This window comes from Acartia tonsa, chromosome 4, assembly GCF_053477335.1.
Source record: "Acartia tonsa isolate MP-2025a chromosome 4, ASM5347733v1, whole genome shotgun sequence".
Classification (NCBI taxonomy): domain Eukaryota; kingdom Metazoa; phylum Arthropoda; class Copepoda; order Calanoida; family Acartiidae; genus Acartia; species Acartia tonsa.
Genome location: NC_137263.1, coordinates 51,400,753 through 51,421,359, shown reverse-complemented (window position 1 = coordinate 51,421,359; position 20,607 = coordinate 51,400,753). Strand labels below are relative to the sequence as shown.

Here is a 20,607-nt window from a genome sequence, read left to right as displayed (position 1 = left end):
GGATCTAAAGGGATAATACAATGTCAGAAAAATTGATGTACAACCCCAATGATCACAAACAAAATTACCGCTTTTGTAGATTACACTCAACTTAATAAACCAACTAATTAAATTTCAATAAAAGTCCATAAGGTTATGAAGCCGACGAATAAGAAAATGTTATTATAAAACTTTGGGGACTAGTGTAATAATAAACAGCCCAATATCCTCTAGCTCCTTGCAAGAATTTGTCCTGCTTGGTTGTACTTTTAGGGAACGCTTAGTTTGGGTCTTTTACTACAGATAAACAAAATCTATTCCCCGTGTTTTTATAAAGCTTTGTTATGGTTTAATTTAAATCTATAGACCCCCTGACCGGAATATGGAAAAAAGGAAACATAATCAATCTCCCCTTTCCCTACACCTTTTAAACTCTTAATTCATACCTGATATACTATCCTATTAATTAGAGAGTAAGCTTTTTTGTCTGTAGCTATAAGGATATCGCTACCCACTGAACCGACATTGAAGCTTCTTATAGGCTCAGGGAAGGGCTATTTAGGGGGAACCTCCACCCTCCCAACTCAAATGCCCCTAGAGACTTCCAGGTGGCGTAACCACTAGTTAGATTATAAATCAGACTGCACCCTTAACAGATAAACTTTATTTAAAACTTATTACCAATTTCCTAGAATGGATAAAAGTTTAAATCCGTTTAACAAAAAAATTCGGTTTAAAAATAGAATGAACGGAAAAGTTGGACGTTATTGTTCCCTTTTTTTATTTTTGTTAGTAGAGAAGCTACTCTGTAATTCATCGTGTTTGTCCGTCAATCTTTAATGCTATGGGGGAAGGATAATTTTATTTTGTGCTTTGCTACTTATGGATGTTGTTCTTTTCGATATATTAGATCATTTCAACATGATTTTAAAGTAATTGAAATCTGAGGTGAATTCTTAAAAATACTGCCTCACTAAAATCAGTTTGCCCCACTAATATTAGTGAGGCTCGCTAACAATTTTTAGAGGGGATAATTTTGCCTCACTAAAATTTTAGTGGGGCAAACTGATTTTAGTGAGGCAAAAGTTTTTTTTAAGAATTCACCTCTGCTGTATTACTATTGCTGTATCAATGCTGTATCAATGCAGGGATCTATAGGGTGAGACAATGGCCAATAAATAAAATGTACATCCCCAAAATTACCCTTTCTATAGATTATAAGAATTATACAATTAATAGTTGAAACGATTGGGCACTCAACTAAATGAACCAAGCAATCTAAATTCAATAAAAGTCCCCAATGTTGTTAAGCCAACAAATAATAAAACTTTATTATAAGACTTTTGGGAATAGTGTAATAAACAGCCCAATGCCCCCTCCCTCCTTATTATCAATGTCAAAGCATCAAGTCCTTTCTGTTTTAGACTCGACCCGTAGCCTTAGTCATTAATGATTTCTTATTTCTAGCCCCTGCGGGGTCATCTTTAACATTAACCTAACTTAATCCAAAATAACCTATCAAAAGCTACTGTGAAAATACGACGACTTTCTTTCCATGATCCGTTCTTTCTGTTTTAGACTCGCTCCCGTAGCCTGACTCAGCTGGAGTGTCTGGATGATATGGACTGTCCTGATTCTAGTTGTGGTGGCGCGGCTTCAGGTCTCATTCCACCTAACTCAAGGAGGCGTAAACTATCCTCGGCTGGAAAGGTAAATGTTTTGTTCAAAGCTGTTTATGATGCCTATAAAAAAGACGTCGTACAATACAAATTACTAATGATGATAGTCTATATTACAGACTAAATTACCAATGGTAGACCAATATACATTTTAATAGACCAATGGTAGGCCAGTATGACGTCATTTTTTATAGGCACTAGATATTCCACTGTTTGCCCCTATAAAGCTCAACAACTTTATTACTACGTTCGACATTTTGCAGAAAAGCCTCTTAATTTCCTATTTTAGGCCTTTTTGTCAACTTTTAAATTTCCTCCTTGCACTTTTTTTTACATATTTTACAGCTATTAGTTCGATAGTTGACCTTAAATTTAATATATTGGGACCTTAACTATCTCCCTTCCGCCCCCCTAAAAGATTTTTGTAGGGATACATTTTTTAGCGCAATTTTACTGAATTTCAGAATTTTTCCGATACTTTGTACCAGCGTTGCGGAGCCGTTTGATTTTGATGCGGCTCCGGCTCCGACCTGAAATCAAGAAAAAACTCGACATATTTTTTCCCCCATGTCTATTTTTGATAAAAATGTACTTGAAAAACTTAATAGGGGCATTTGCACATGACAAAACAGAGTTACCAAATTATAATTTATAAAAAATCTCTTTATTTATCTAGTCTGGAGCCGGAGCCGTGTTTTAACGAAAATTACGGCTCTGGCTCCGGCTCCAGCAAAATATGGCGGCTCCACGGCTCCCGGCTCCGGCTCCGCAACACTGCTTTGTATCCTTCTTCCATTCCAGTCTCCTGTCAAATAAGAACTTAAACGTCATTTTGTTCATTTCTTAACAATATAAACTACTAGAGTTGGGCTCGATATAATTATTTCGCTATTGGCTAGGTTTATTCAATGTTTTATTTACTTTCTTTTGGTTATCTGAATTCTGACTATTAACCCTATTCTTCCATTATCTTCTCCCTGACGATTTCTTTCTTTAAAATATTTTAGGATCTTAATATTCTTTATTTCAAATTATCGTCCTGAAAGGGTTAAAATGTTTAGTTAACTGTTAAATTTTAGTTCAATATCTGACCACATTACGCACATATCAATAGTATCAAATTATTTTAAAAATAAGTTTTCTTTAAATTTTCTGTTTTATGGATAGAAATTTAATACTTCAATATAATTGGAATAGCAACATGAAATAAAAAAATGAATTTATTCTTCATACAGTAAAATAATGGGTCTTATCGTTCTGGTCAATGAGAGTTTATTACAGATTATTGGAGCACTATGAGTTTTAAACATTTATCGCTTGGAAAACTTGAGCTAATATATAGACATTTATTTCCTATATAGATCTGTCATGGATCTTGATGCAATAAAGCAGGCTGTTTTGTAAATGTTAAAAATTGGAAGATTTCTTTAAACAAAAGTTCCCGCAAATATAAGTATTAATTAATCTTAACTAATTAGATATAAAAAAGGCTCCAATGAACTGTTTGAATAACTTATCGTAATATTCTAAATCTATTATAAACTTTTTCTAAACTTATACTTTTCTTTGTAATTACAAATTAGTTATGTAAGTTTTAAACAAAGACTTTTTTATATTCGAACAATTATCGTCTCGTATTATAGGCAGCTTACCGCGGATATTAAAATTAGAAATTATAAAGTTTATTTTAATATTCGTTCAAAATTGTTTGTAATACGATACTATATATGATTTTTCAGTGGGATTAAGAACCGGCTCTAATCCAGCGGTTATAAATCGGTTTCTAAGCCATACTGGAAAATGTGTTCTATTTTACTTAAATAAGTGGAAACATGTTAAAATATATACTAGTCTTTTTTCTTTATTAAAGTGTACAGACATGCAGCTAAAAAAGTTATACCATCTGATTACTCCATGATTTACCCAATCCTGCAATCAGTGAGTCAGTGATTAAAGAAAAAAAACAAATAAAATTATCATTTTTGCTGTCTTCAGAATACTCTCATTTTTGCCTATATGAAGTCCCTATAAAAATGACGTCTTACAATACAAATGAACAATACACAGACTAAATTACCAATTGCAAGCCAGTATGCATTTTAATTGACTAAAGGTAGGCCAGTATGACGTCATTTTTCATAGGCACTATGAAAAGCATGGGCCTATATCTAGTTTTGATCAAATCTGCAATTTTGTTTTTGATCAATATAATCATTTATGAAGTCGGCCAAATTTTATATTGTAAAATATTTATTTTAAGAGATGTATTTTTAAACTAGTCTTTAGTCTTTCTGCAACAATTTTGTGTCTAAAAGGGACTAAATAGTTGTATATATTAATCAAATTGATTGTGCATAATATAAGCAGAATAACTTATAATAGTCATTGTATTATAAACAGCTTTCCACGGATATAAAAATGTACAATTAAAAGATTAATACCAGTTTTGTTAATTTTTATATTCATGGATATGATACCATACGATAATGCTTTCTTCAGTTTGGCTTTGAATTGGTTCTAATCCAGCGGAAATAGATCGGTCTCGAAGCCATACTGGAAAATTTATTCAGTTTTCTAAAAAAAAAAACCAATTTTTAGGTATCTGGTACAGAATTCTTCACGGCTATAGTTGATTTTGGACCTGATGGACAAAGCATTGAAGAAATAGTAGCTGTCGGAAGATCTACAACTCTTAGGAATATAAAATATTTAATTAACTTAAATCCTTAAATAAAAGAGGTAGGATGTCTGTCTGTCTATCTGCCTATTTTTACTACACGATCTTGCAAATTGAATTTACTTCTCATATTCAGTGAGAAGTATCACCACTAAATAAAATACCCCTCACAATATGTTTTTTTACAATTAAAACTAAAAATTAGGTAAAAGGGACACCTTTCCCCCTCCCTTTTCCCCCTCTCTTCCCCTTTCCCCTCAAGATTTTCCCCAAATATATTTCTAAAGGCATGAAAAAAGAATATAAAATTTTCTTGGTTTGTCCTACGCCTGTGTACCTGACTAGAATTTAGATTTTTTCAAGTATGGCTTCGAAACCGATTAATATACGCTGTATTAGAACCGGTTCTCAGCCGTTATATATAATAATGTATAGCATCGTATTACAGACAATTTTCCACTAATATTATACAAGATTTATGAAATTAATAACAGTTTGTTAGTTTGGGCCTTCGACTCCTCGGGTTTAACAAAACTGGTTTTAATTTTTTATTTTAATATCCACAGAAAGCTTTCTATAATACGATGCGATATATAACTATTTTGAAACTTGAAAGTAAAAGGGACTCTAGTCCTGCGGGGCCTTCCAGAACTATAATAAACCTAACTTAGAAGCCATATCCAATAGTTTGTAAAGTACTATTATATTAAACAAGGAAGAGAACATCCATCAGTAGGGAAGCCCAAAAATATTATAGACGACGGACCAATAGATATTATACATTTTAAAGTACATGCTTACAGTTCATTGAAGTCTTAACAAGAAATTTAGGATCATTGAAAGAAAACGAAGTGGCGGGTTTCGTCGTATTTTCAAAGTTGCTTTTGATACGATATGTTAGGATTGGTTAGGTAAGGTAAATGCTAATTATTGCCCTGTTGGGTAAGAACCCCACACTGGGGCTAGAAATAGGAGAAAAGCTACTGTGAAAATACGACGAAACTTCGTTTTCTTTCAATCATTCGAAGCGATGAATATTATTTAAATCAACTAAGAAAATTACATTTTTACTTTAGAAATTTAATATCTTTAAAACACATCGTCGGACAAGAATTATGGAGAAATATAATCTTCTCCGTAATAAAATAAGCCATCTATCTTTAAAAGCAGCTAAGTACAACATATTACCAATAAAGAAAATCTTCGCTGTAAACAAATCTTTCCTGTACATATTATAAATAAAATAATTATGTATTATTAGAAAATATTGTTCAATAATATACGCCTCAACCACTTGCATATACTTCAGGGATCTATAGGGATAAGACTATTGCCGATGAATTGATGTATATCCCCAATGATAATTTACAAAATTATCCCTTCCGTAGACTACATTTAGTGGTTGAGACGTTTAGACACTCAACTAAAAGATTCAACCAATCAATTTCAATAAAGGTCCCTAATGTAAGACAATGGTCGATAAACTGGTGTAAATCCCCCTTGATAGTAGACAAAAGTTCACCTTCTGTACATTAATGGGTGAAACGTTTGGACACTCAACCAAATGATCCAATCAATCAAAATTCAAGATAATTCAAGTCTATTAAGCAAACAAATCCGACATCTTTATTACCAATGTCCCCCTACCTCCTTGCATAAACTCACAGAAATATAAAACACTCGTGTCATATTTACAATAACTTCTTTATATATTTCCATAACAAATTATGCTTCTGTAACATGAAAATCGATATTGGAAATATGTAAACCCAAAAATAGAAACTTTATTTACTACAGGTAATTGAAAGAAAAATGGTTTGTGTTTAATAACAATGTTTTTATTGTGTAGAATAAATGCTGGTTATTGTCAGGGATCTAAAGGGATAAGACAATGGCCGATAAATTTATGTACATCCCCAATGATGATACACACAATTTACTTTCTGCAGATTACAATTATTTGTTAAATGTTTGGACATTTAACTTAATAAATGAACCAATTAAAGTTCATTTAAAGTCCTCGAAGTTGTAAGGCGAACGAATAAGAAAACGTTATTAAAACTTTGGGGACTAGTGTAATAAACAGCCCATTGTCCCCTTCCTTCCTGGTTTATTATGCACCTTCAGTCAGGTTTAATCTAGAAGCACTATATTCAAATTCAATTACATTTTCTTTGTGGTTTATAATAACAGTAGATCTGGCTAAAAAATCATCGTTGTTTTATCGTTTTGAAAAAGTAACAGGATGGCTGTTTGGCTGTCTGTGTAGCGAAGGATTTCGCTAAAGCTTTTTATAGATTCAGGGAAGGAGCCATTTTTGGAAAGAGTTCCTCCACTCTCCAAGGAGGAATTGCCACTGAATAAAAGTTATCCCCAATTAAAATTTTAGTTTTCCTTTTTTGAAAGAGGAGGGTCGTAGTCAGAAAGGGTTTAACTGTTATTTGCATCTACATTATGACCCAAAATTTAGCTAAAATACTATTTTAATAATAAATAACTGACTAAAATTTTGTGTACATTTATGTTCATTTCAATTCCACATAAAAAAAATTGAAATAGCTTTCTGGATATTTTTCATAGACTTAAAAGGATGAAAGGGTAAATAATATGTATGTATTTTAAAACGTTGGTTTAACCGTTAATGAAAAAAATCTACTTTAAAAAATGGCGCTATCCCACAAAGTACCTTTTTGAGCATTGATGAAACCCTTTTCATATCATTAAATTAACTTTAAAGGGGAGGGGGGGTAATTTTTCGTTTGTTTATTTATTCCTTTACGGCAGGTAAAGTTAAGTTTTATTAGTACTAGGTAACCATTCAGGCACCGCATTAATCATTAAGGCCATTGCATAGGATAGGCATTGGAAAAAAACATCTCTACATTATTAAATGGGAGGGGGGGGGGAGGTATCAGTGCTTAACAGGCACCATGTGTGGAAGCACCAACAAAAAAATCATTAATATGCTGATAAAACACAATTGTAACAATACAATGTTAAAAAGAATGTATTGTATATAAATGAACTATTGATTTAAAACGTAATATATTTGTTTAAGTTCTAGACATAGCTTATTTAAATCATTTTTCCTTTTATAATACACTGGTTAGGTCATATTTGTAAAAAACACATGCTTTCCTTTAAAGTGCAACCATCAAACATTGAGAACCAACCCCTTTTTCTTTAAAGAAATTGAAAATAAGGATTTTTTACTTGTGACTAAACCAACCCTGCGGGAGGTCCTAACCATACAGGGCCTAAACCTACAGGGCTACCAAACAACAAATATAAAGTATCCTAACCTGACCTAAAGTAAAAAACAAACAAACTTAAAACTATCCCCACCTCCATATTTTATATTAATTTCAAAATAAGGGAAGGGGTAGGTTTTTTTATTGCTTTGGGAAATTGCCAAAAAATCTCTCGCGAAGTAAAAATAAGGACACCCAAAACCAACGGTTTTTAACTTCCTTTCTAAGTTATATAACTAAAATAATCCTCATTGTATGAAATTTTTACAATTTTATAATAGAATAAAAAGATTTTAAATGTCAGTTTCTTCATGCTATCAATCCTTTTATTATTCCTTTATATAATTCAATCAGAGTTTGGGATTTGTGTGGACTATAATGTCTCATGTGGTTGTTTTTTATTATTTCTTTTTATAATTCTATCAAAGTTGAGGATTTGTGTGGACTATACTGTTCTCTTGTGGTTGTTTTGTATTATTCCTTTATATAATTCAATCGAAGTTTGGGATTTATGTGGACTATAATGTTCTTTTGTGGTTGCTATTTTGAAGGTTAAGTCTTGAAATGGTTTTTGGTATGTTACTCCCATCCCTAGAATATAAGGGCTCAGACTATAGTGATGATAATATTTGAAAGAAACTTTAAATACAATTTGTCTCTGATCAACGAATGTAACGAACGAGATGTCTCCGCAAATTAACTTACACAATAAAAAAATGAACAGATGCTTTTTATAAGAAATCTGCAGTATGTCAAAAAAATTATATTTAAATGTGGAGCTTTAGCCTAGCTGCCCTAGGTGTCATAAAAAGTATCTCCAAAACATTTTCTAAAGCCCTAAGAAAATGACTAAAAACTTTTAAAATCCTCGATATATTAATTTAAAAAAATGGTATAATTTGTAATTAGTATCCATTCAAATTTTTTTTAAATATATGTTTGATTCATTAAAAAATATCTTAAACATTTTTAATATTATGAAACTGTTTTCATCATAGTTTATTATTTTTATCTAATTATTAACTACACACAAAATTAATTAATGTGTGAGCCAAAAAGTTACAATTTAGTTTTGTAAGTAGATCTCTTTGAAATATTGACATAAATGTCAGGGATCTAAAGGGATAAGACAATAGCCGATAAATTGGTGTACAACCCCAATGATGATCACCAAATTACCCCTTTTGTAGATAACAATTGGTGGTTGAAACGTTTGGACACTCAACTTCATGAATCAACTAATCAAAATACAAGAAAAGTCCCCAAAGTTGTAAAGCCAACGAATAAGAAAATGTTATTACAAAACTTAAGGGACTAGTGTTATTAACAGCCCAATGTCCACTCCATTCCTGCATAAATGTTCTCAATGTTCCCTCCCGGATTTTACAATATCATAACATTTTATAACATATTTCGGTTCAAGTGCAGTTTACAATAAAAAGTTCCTGGTAACGAACATCTCCAAAAATTTATGAACTTTAAAGGCTTCTGACGGGTAATATATTATTCTCGCACAAAATTTTAATAAACAAAATAAGGCCTACAAATAATCTGGAATAGGATGCTGTGAGTATTGGTGCAAAAAATATGACGTAACAAAAAAAATTAGCCAATGAGAGGCCGTTATTGACCAATGCACATAGGGGCAACAAGGGGCATCAATTCACCACCCCCAAATCAAGTTTTAATCATTCTATGAGTATTATCATACGCAATGTACATCAGATTTCAAAGGAATCGTAAAAATACGCTTTTTATGTAAGCTTTCTAAAGTCTGAAAGTCAAGATATGCAAAAATTTTCTTACAGAAAAAGGCATATATTTTGTGTTTCACCAACAATTTTAAAAGTATTATAAAATCTCTTAGAATTAACGTAATTAGACAAAATAACTTCAGGTGAGTCATGCACTACATGTATTTTGACAATATAAAAGAAAAAAACACAAATTAAAGATATTAGTCCTAAATAATTCTAGTTGAAGTTAAGATTTTAGTTTATTTTTGTTTGTTTTATAATCAACATTTGAGTAGATAGTAAGAGGAAACATGTTTTCACCGGTTGCCACCGGCTAAAAATACGATATTTGTTTACCCAAAGACATATTATAATCGCCTGTACTGGTCTCACTTACCCCCCCGCGCCCCCGTAGGGGTTTTTAGCGCGTTTTCTGAGGCTGGGTGCACGAAAAGTTTGTTAGGAAAATCTTTTAAACGCGCTTTTAAAGTCAATATGTGAGATGTAATACATATAAATAAAAGACACAAAAACATAGTTATGAGAAATATTTATTTGATCAGACTTTGAATTAAAGTTGATAATGAATATTTTCAAGTTCTATTGCACTAAATGATTGAGAGGGGAGGGAGGGGGGGCAAAACCTCTTTATGTTTGATGTTTTAATGTAACTGAATAATCTTTTCTATGGATTATTACAAATATCAGGGATCTAAAGGGATAAGACAAAGGTCAATAAATTGATGTACATCCCCAATGATAATACACAAAATTACCCCTTGTGTAGATTAAAGTTAGTAGTTAAAACGTTTGAACACACAACTGTAAAACTTAGGGGACTAGTTTTATAAACAGCCCAATGTCCCCTCTCTCACTGCGGAAAGGTAAAGATAATATTCAAATAACGAAGTGTTCTTATAATCATTCTAATTTGGAATTAGCAAGTAGTCTATCTGTCTGTCTATTGGTAATGCTTTGTTTTTAAATTATGTAGGTACATGGTCTTCATGTTTAGCGTTAGCAGTTTTATTTAGAAAGGGAGAGGACATTACACTAGTCCCCAAACTTCAAAGTTTTATAATAACGTTTTTATATTCGTTGGCATAACAACTTTAGGAAATTTGATTGATATTTTATTGGTTGGTTCATTAAGATGAGTATCAAAACTTTTCAACCACTAATTGTCATCTACAGACAATCAATTTTGTATTTATAATTTATTATTTAATGTATCAATATTGGGGATGTACATACATTAATCGGTTATTGTTTTGTTCCTTAGATCCCTGGGCGTTAATCTATAATAAAAAGTAGCTTGATGTCTGTTTGTTTGTCCGTCCGTCCCTTAAGATCTCGGTAACCACTAAACCGATTAGATTCTACTCTTCAGGGAATATATCTACTGGTCCTGTGGTGGTTTAAAGCTATTTTACAAAAAAAAAATCCTCTAAATTTTTTCATATTTCTATAATTAGGATTGGTCCGTCCGTACGTCTGTTACAGTTAGCTCTTTTAGTTAATTTAAACAGGCTAGAATTGTCCTATCGATTTCAAACTTTTCATGCCGTTTTCTACAACAGTTAGGTACGACTTAGAAAGCACAGCAACCAGAAAGTCCGTACATCCATTTATAACAAGCTAATTTTTTTTATTTTATGACAACAAATAATGGTTTTGAATGTTAAAAATATCATATTCATTTGATTTTTGAATACTGATTCCTAGTACAATAAGGTATAGTGTTATAAGCGAAGCATCTCTATAAAAGTCCTAAAAACGTCAGTATGTCCTTAAACAGTAACATGTATTCAATCAGTTTTAATTACAATTTTGTATAGACATGCATTAATATTCAGTTCTGACACTTCACAAGTGTTAGTGTTCGTTTGTCCTTCCATTTCAGAGCTTCGCTTCTATGGATGTTGTCATCCTTGTTTAATTACCTCTTGGAGCAAAGCCCATAGAGGCTAGGGGCAAAACTGCTAGTATACATATAAACAGTAAACAAGAATCATAATATCATTATAAATATAGATATTAGCCAATAAAAATTTATGTCAATCATGCTCACATTTATAATGGATTTATTATTAAGTGAAACTTGTAGCTTGCTAAAATAAGAATCCCCATCCACCCCTTTACAACATCCTCTCCCCTTCTACTGAAATGAATTAAATGACCCCAAATTTGACATTTTGAATACTTTGATGGATAGAAAGATGGATAGGTAGATGAATAGATATATGGATAGAGGGATGGATAGATGGATGGATAGATAGATGGATAGATAGATGGATGAGTAAATGGATAGACAGATGGATAGACGGATAGATAGATGGATGGATGGATAGATAAATGGATAGATAAATGGATAGACAGATTGGTAGACAGATGGATAGAGGGATGGATAGATGGATGGATAGATAGATGGATAGATAGATGGATGAGTAAATGGATAGACATATGGATAGACAGATGGATAGACAGATGGATAGACGGATAGATAGATGGATGGATGGATAGATAAATAGATAGATAGATGGATCGATAGATGGATAGATAGATAGATAGACAGATGGATAGATGGATAGATAGATAGATGGATAGATAGATAAATAGATAGATGGATAAATTGATGGATAGATAGATGGATAGATAGATGGATATATAGATGGATAGATAGATGGATAGATAGATGGATATATATATGTATAGATAGATGTATAGATAGATGAATAGATAGATGAATAAATAGATGGATAGATAGATGGTAAGATATATGGATAGATAGATGGATAGATAGATGGATAGATAGATGGATAGATAGATGGAGAGATAGATGGTTAGATAGATGGATATATAGATGGATAGATAGATGGATAGATAGATAGATGGATAGATAGATAGAGGGATAGATAGATAGATGGATAGATAGATGGATAGATAGATGGATAGATTGATGGATAGATAGATGAATAGATAGATGGATAGATAGATTGATAGATAGATGGATAGATAGATGGATAGATAGACGGATGGATAGATAGATTAATAGATAGATGGGTAGGGTAAGGGGGCGCTATTTTTGGGGAGGGGTTAATCTGGTAATTTTCCATCTACCTTCATTAAATGACCTTTATCTCCATGTTCCTTTCAAATGACAGAAAAAAACATAAAAGCAAATTTGTTCGTTGTTAAATTGCCTACAAAAAAGTATTTAATGAAATTTTTGTGGGATGAATTTTAAGGGTACTAAATAATTAAATCCCCTTTTTGATTGATTTGCCCCAATGTGCAATGGTAAAATTTATAGTGGACTCTCATTGGCTAATTTTTTTTGTTACGCCATATTGTTTGCACCAATACTCACAGCATCCTAGAATAGTCATTAATTAATAATGCACATTTATCTCGCACTGCATACAAAAGACTTATTTTACGCATTTTTTCTTCAGTGAAGCTTTCCCTGAGCATCATTGGATCTTTTCTATTCCAGATTATTTGTAGTCAATCTTATGCTGCTTAAAACGGTGTGCGGGCATGACATGTACGTTCACCTAGCAGCTAGCAGCCTCTAAACTTCTTAAATCTCTGGAGATAATCGTTACCAGGACCACCATTACCGTGAACTGCACTAGATCCTATATTTTTGACCAAAACAAATTAATTTCTATTCTAAGGCAAAGGTATAAAATTAAATCCATTTTCTTAGAAATCTAAAACATTTTTCTCGGAGACTCAAATCCGCTTCTTTCTCATTGAAATTTGACATTTGTCAGTACATTTTATTCTCGGGTCCACGGTCTATGAAACTAGAAGTATTAATCTTCAATCTTCAAAAAATCAAATCAATATTTTATACTTATCAGGGAAGCGATATCAAATGTTTGTGAAAGACGAGGTAAGGTTTATTTTTAGTAGCACAACTATTCTAAAATTAGGGTGTGTTAGTATGTCCTTTTACTGTCAAAACATACTGACGTACTGTGTTACAGTTGTACTCTGTAACAGATAAGCAGCTTATAGTGCCTATAAAAAATGACGTCATACAATACAAATGACCAATGATAGGTCAGTATACATTGAAATTGACCATTGGTAAAATGTAAACTAGCCTATCATTGGTCATTTGTATGATATGATGTCATCTTTTATTAGGCTCTATAAGCTGCTTTTCTTTTACAGATAAGTTTTTTAGTTCTATAAATAGCTGTTTCATAAAATATACTTAATTGTCAATGCTATTTTTAAAAGCGAAGCTTTTCTATAATTAGGGTCGGTCCGTACGTCCGTCCGTACGTCCGTCCGAGATAGATAGCTTTTATTCGTTAATTTAGGCATGTTATAATTGTCCTATCGATTTCAAACTTTGCATGATGATTCCTGTAGTAGTTGGGTACGATTTAGAAAGCGTAGCAACTCTATAATCATTACCAGAATGTCCATACGTTCATTTTAAACATGTTGATTTTTCTACTTTTTTAACAACAAATTTTCAAGTGTTATAATTATCCGTTTGATCTGATTTTTGGTATATTGATTCCTGGGACAACAAAGAACAATATTATAAGCGAAGCAACTCTATAATCAAGTCCAAAAATGTATGTCCATAAACATTATCCTGCTTCAAACAGTTTTTCAACAAATTTACTTACAATTTTGCTTCGACTCTTATACTTTTAAATTCTGATTATTCAGTTCAGATACTATACAAATGTTAATGTCCGTTTGTCCTACCGTTTCAGTGCTTCGCTTTTATGGATGTTGTCATCCTTGTTGTTATTAACTGAAATAGATTAAAAAGTTATACTTAATGTTGGTAAGAATTTATTTGATAATCGTTACCAGAAATGTCATTAAACAGTATTCCGTATTTATGCAAATTTGGAACAAATTTTCTTAAACTAGACTTATACATTTATATTCTGCTCATTCAGTTCTGACAAGTGTTAATGTCCGTTTGTCCTACAGTTTTAGAGCTTCGTTTTTATGGATGATGTCATCCCTATTTTGTATACAAGATCTAATAATATAGGAAAAGAACGACAAAAAAGGAATGTTATTTGTAGATAATCTTCGCTCCATAAATTATGTTTTGTTGTTATCTGTGCCTAGTGAATATTTCATGGATATAAAGGGATAAGACAATGGTCTATGAATTTATGTACATCCCTAATGATGATAAACAAAATAACCTCTTCTCAACTAAATGAACCAACCAATCAAAATTTTATAATAGTCTCCAAAGTTGTAATGAAATCGAATAAGAAAACGTTAATATCAAATTTTGGGGACTAGTGTAATAAACATCCCAATGTCCCCTCCCTCCCTGGAACATTTTTCTTTGTGCTGTGCAGTACCAAGCCAGGCTTTGGGCAGCAGGCTTCTGGCAGGCATGGGGTTGGCTTCTGGCAGGCACGGGCTGGCTCTGCTGGCTTACCTCAATGTTTTGACGAGACTTCGATTATAGATTTGATTTCATGATTCAAGTACTCCACAGTTTTTACAAAGATCTCATGCTTTCACTAGCATTAACCTTTCTTGTTTATTTCAAAATATTAAAACGCATTAAATTTGTGCATTGTTTGAGAGAGTATTTTATTAGAAATAAACAACAATAGAAGTGAATAATTGTATGTTATGTACATATTTCAATGTGATTTTGAGTTAAATTAATTAATTAATTAGTTTTTTTCAGTGCATACATTTTTAAAGAATAAGATTATAGAATTATAGAATCTTTCTAACAGTAAATAAATATAAAAAATATAACTAAATATATACCATAGAAAAAAATTATATAAAGTCTAAATGATTTCTTCTTTTTATTCCTCTCTTTATAATTTTCAAAAATAACATGGATAATTCGATTTTGTTTTGATGAACTGTAGACTTTTAGTAACTATTAAAAGAAAATTAAGATAAAAACCTCTGTCCCAAATTTCAATTCGTCCAATTTACTAAAATTGAATTTGTGTAGGATTTGTTTAAAACATTGCACTAAAGAATATTTAGTTTTCTTTTCTATTTTTCTAATGTTTTTTACTCTACCCTTTAAAAGTCTTTCTCGGTTTCTATTTTTACAATAAATACAGGGAGGGTTGGGTCCATGGACTGTAAATGGTACCCAAAGTCTTTAAAACATATTTTTATGCTTAATTTGATTGGATGGTTTATACTATCAGTGTCCAAACTTTTCAACCAATTGTGTAAATCAGGGGTGGGGGTAATTTTATTAATTATTATTATCATACTGTTGTGCGTGTGCAGTTTGACGTCATCAGTTCAATGGTTCAAAATAATAAGAGAAACAGACAGATAAACGGACAATAAAGTATTATAGAGTAGCTTTGATAATGAAATATTTAGAACAAAATATGCTTGATAACTCAATTTTGCATAATTACCTATGCAAATAAAGTTTTTTTTCTGTAGATTTTTTAAAATTATTAAAATTAAGAGATATAATAAGTTTAATTTTTACTTTTAAAAATTTACTTTAAAAAGTTTAATTGTTTAAAAATATCATTATTAATAAAATATATTTTTACTAGCGGATTCGCCCCTAGAAGCCATGTTCAATTTAAGTTTTAAAGAAGTAAAAAAAATTTTTTGGTGGGGTGGGCATTTTTATCATGAGGGGAGTGGTAATACTCTCCCCTTAAATAGTTAAGAAACTTCCCCGAACCTATAAGAATCTTCACTGTAAAGGAGAACCATGTCGGTTCGGCGGTTATCGAGATCCTTCGCTACAGAAAAAAAAGCTCTTTGTATATAAAAGGATATAAATTTACGCGCAGTCAGCACAGTAGCCGCAAATTTTTTGGCCGACTTACCTTAATATTAGCAGTATTAGCTTAAACTGCGGATAAACGGCTGCGATTTTTTTTAAAATGGAGAGTGTTTTTGCAACAACCATGGTTTACTGAAAAGGTTGCAAATTGCAGATAATACAACGGGTGGCACTAAATTCGGCATGTGGCTGTTGTTAATGCCGCGGCTTTTTAAAGTTGTAACTAAAACGCAGCTGCCGAGCCCTATAATATACATTATACACGATTCTGACATTAAATATGAATAATTAAATACGCCATACATTATTTAGTTGACTTTTGCAGAAAAAATGACAATATGATTCTTCAGCCATTCCATAGAGTTCTGTGTTCTTGTATTAATTCTAAACACTACTAGTGGCTACGGCCTTAGTTTCAAATATGGGGGTGGTATACAACCCCAACCCTTGCTTTACATGAAGCTTTTAATACTGCCTATAAAAAATGACGTCATACTGGCCTGCCATTGGTCAATTAAAATATATATAGTGGCCTGCCATTGGTTATTTAGTCTGTTTTAGTGTGTTTTGGTCTATTATTGATCATATGTATTGTGAAGTATTATCATGTTATGAAATCGGGAAAGCTGCATTTCTTACTGAGGTTGCTTTACCCTCTAAAAAAAGCAATAGACCAATAAAAGAATCTCTTTAAGCCAATGTCATAAAAATGACGTCATACAATACAAATGACCAATGATTTGCCAATATAGTTTCAATTCACCAATAGCAGGCCTAGATAACAAGTTATTTAGATATTTTATTTCTAAGAAGCGCTGGAAAGTGTCATGTGTGACGTCATCAAAATACGTCTATTATCCATCTCATTTTTAGGGGTTTCCTTTCTCACTTCTCCTCTCATCCCTCCTTTAGTTTTTAGACGCATTTTTATGACGTCGCACATGAAACTTTACAGCGTTTCGATTTCTAACCTTTAATTAACATTTTTTTAAATTAAAATAATTTTTTTACTCTCTTAAAACTGAAGAGGTGTAAAATTCTATAATAAAAAATATAATGCAAGATGCATTTAGTTGAGAAAACTGAAAAGAAGAGCTAAAGTTTTTGTTCAAAATCACCGCAAAAGTATCATTGGTGAGCATACTTCCACAGGGATCTAAAGGGATAAGACAAAGGCCGATAAATTGATGCACATCCCCAATAATGATATCATAAAAATGACCTCTTCTGTAAATTATAATTAGTGGTTGAAACGTTTGGATACTCAACTTAATTAACCAACCAATCAAAATGCAAAAAAGTCCCAAAAATGTTAAGCCAACGAATAAGAAAACGTTATTATAAAACTTTGGGGACTAGATTAATAAACAGCCTAATGTCCCCTCCCTGGCATACTTGACTAACTAAATATTGTAATAGAGCACTTCTTAGATCCTTATACAAAAAAATCACGCATGAACGGAAAAAGCCTAAAAACTATCCTTAATTATAAAAAATACTTTAAGAAATGATGGTGTGTTGAAAAAAAATATTTTTTCCAACAATTGAAAGAGATTTTTATATTTTTCTTATCGTCTATGGTGAAGCCATGGCTGCCAACACAAAAATGTTAAAACCGTATTTTTGTTCTCATTTCAACAATTTCAAGAGTTGACATGAGATTCATACCTTAAACTTTTCCTTTAAACTTGCTTGGCAATCGAAAACCTTTAAATCAACACATTTATTAATGTGTAGGAGTACAGCTCTTCACAAGTCATTTTTACCTGGAGGTCGATTGTGGAAAAACCCCTGCCTAATATCAAATTTTTTTTTCATAAATGGAATAGTCTATACTTGGGTAAAATATGGTATCAATTCTAGATTGGAGACGTTATTCTAACTAGTTCTATAACTGAATAATCTTTTTCTAAAAATCTAGCTTCCTTTCTTTGCACTTCTTTGTACTTTCTTTTCTTGTCAAAATGATAAAATGATTTAACAAATAGCTGTTTAGGCCTTCCTAAACGAAGATCCAATGATTGTGATGAATATAAGCATCCATGATATGCTTCACAGCTCAATATGTATAAGGTATAGTAAATATTACAAATCTTAAACGGCAACCATGATTTTACATCAATTTCTTTTTGATCTTAAGAGCTTTGCTTTAATGAATATTGTCATCCTTTAAACTTTTAACAGTCGTGCGCCTTGCCGTACCTTAATTGGTTGGGGGGGGGGGGGGTAGATATACCACACTTTTCTGGGATCTTGCTGAGTCAAGTATCAACTGTTGGGAATATCAAAGGATGACTCCATGCAAAATTTGAGCCGGATCCGGCCAAAACCGGCCGTGAATTTTATGAAAAACCGGTTCTTTCCGGTTTTTAGGGGGTATCTGTAAATCGATTCAGCTGGAGCAAAACCGGTTAGAGGTACAAAAAATTTTACTTCACATGAAATTTAGCCAATGCAATTGCGTACAAAAATGTACTTCATCATCAACTTGATTGGACAACTCTTTCCCCTCCTAAATGTCCATTAAAACCTCGGCAACGGCAAAAATCGCCAAAAATCACGCCTTCGGCGGCAAATAACGGCTAAACGGTCAGCCGGAGGCGAATGAAACATAAATAAAGAAATGTCTGCCTCAAAAAGTTGTTCAACATCAAAGAGATGCTTGAAGTCTCTAAAACTACTCCTTCCCCTCCTTTAAGGGGAAAAACTGAAAAGACGTGATTTTCAAAAGTATGCCCACTTCGTGGGTGTGGGGGGCACTGAACCCGTCACCCCAGGGTCACCAAATATAAAGTCTAGACGGCCCACAATGCTGAATTTTCACCAAGTGAAAGTCTTGTGTCATTATCTCTTATGAGAAAAAAGTTATTAATTAATTAAAATTTCAAATTGTGATTTTTTGATGGATTTCTTTGATGAAATGACAGGCTGGTCAATTTTTAGGCCATTTTTTGCGGTTTTTGGGCCGTCACGCCCAAACGGTTTGAGATAATCTCATGGGACCTTTTGCCCAACCTAAGTCTGGTTATTTGTGAGGTCTAGGAAAAAAAAACAGACTTACGCAAAAGATTATAATTATAATCTTTACACAGAAAAATGGCACGAGGTGAGGGTTTGAGGGGGCAAAATGAGCCGACCAGCGATTTTTGACGGCACGCAGCGACGTCGTGCTTCATCCAATCCGGGATTTTTTTTTCTTAGACCTTACAAATAACCAGGCTTAGGTCAGGCAAAAGGTCCCGTGAGATTATCTCAAACCGTTTGGTCGTGGCGGGCCGAAAACAGCAAAAAATGGCCTAAAAATTGACCAGCCTGTCATTTCATCAAAGAAATCCATCAAAAAATCACAAATTGAAATTTTAATTAATTAATAACTTTTTTCTCATAAGAGATAATGACACAAGACTTTCACTTGGTGAAAATTCAGCATTGTGGGCCGCCTAGACTTTATATTTGGTGACCCTGGGGTGACGGGTTCAGTGCCCCCCACACCCACGAAGTGGGCATACTTTTGAAAATAACGTCTTTTCAGTTTTTCCCCTTAAAGGAGGGGAAGGAGTAGTTTTAGAGACTTCAAGCATCTCTTTGATGTTGAACAACTTTTTGAGGCAGACATTTCTTTATTTATGTTTCATTCGCCTCCGGCTGACCGTTTAGCCGTTATTTGCCGCCGAAGGCGTGATTTTTGGCGATTTTTGCCGTTTCCGAGGTTTTAATGGACATTTAGGAGGGGAAAGAGTTGTCCAATCAAGTTGATGATGAAGTACATTTTTGTACGCAATTGCATTGGCTAAATTTCATGTGAAGTAAAATTTTTTGTACCTCTAACCGGTTTTGCTCCAGCTGAATCGATTTACAGATACCCCCTAAAAACCGGAAAAAAACCGGTTTTTCATAAAATTCACGGCCGGTTTTGGCCGGATCCGGCTCAAATTTTGCATGGAGTCATCCTTTGATATTCCCAACAGTTGATACTTGACTCAGCAAGATCCCAGAAAAGTGTGGTATATCTAGGGGGGGGGGGCGTTCAAGGCCCCCCCCCCATATTATCTCAGTTCCTATTAGAGTTAGAGGGGTAATTTTTGTTGTGCAAGTCCCCTGTTTGATAATGAATTTTCGACCTTTTATAAGTAAAAGTCAATTTTAGCTTCCTTCACCCTTTTATTTAACAACCTTTGTTTTTAGGTCCTTTTTTACTTAAAAATTTCAAACGGCTGTAATTTTCTTATTTTTGAAGCTAGAAGAACATTTTTTTCTAGGAAATTTTTTCTTTATGTAAAATTTTATATTAGAAATATCAAAACATAAATTTCAGCGGTCGCAGCTGTATTTTGCAGCTGCCAGCCGCCGCAGTCGGTGGTCGGCGGATCTTTATGAAATTTTAATACGTTAGACATGTAAGAAAAGCCTAAGTTTCTTGTGATAACAGATAATCAGCTCTATAACTCACTTTGTCCGTTTGTCTATTTCAGAATAGATTTTGTGCTTTTAA

At 32.7% G+C, this 20,607-nt stretch overlaps 1 protein-coding gene across 1 annotated transcript in view; it reads left to right on the top strand.

The window, feature by feature from the left end:
* LOC145315528 (uncharacterized) overlaps nt 1–4,388 on the top strand; it is a 158,304-nt gene extending 153,916 nt beyond the window's left edge. The window contains exons 4-5 of the mRNA XM_080155511.1: nt 1,558–1,689; nt 4,257–4,388. Of these exons, the coding sequence (XP_080011637.1) occupies nt 1,558–1,689; nt 4,257–4,388 (264 nt within the window). The remainder of the gene's footprint in view (nt 1–1,557; nt 1,690–4,256) is intronic.
* The last annotated feature ends 16,219 nt before the right edge of the window (nt 4,389–20,607 follow it).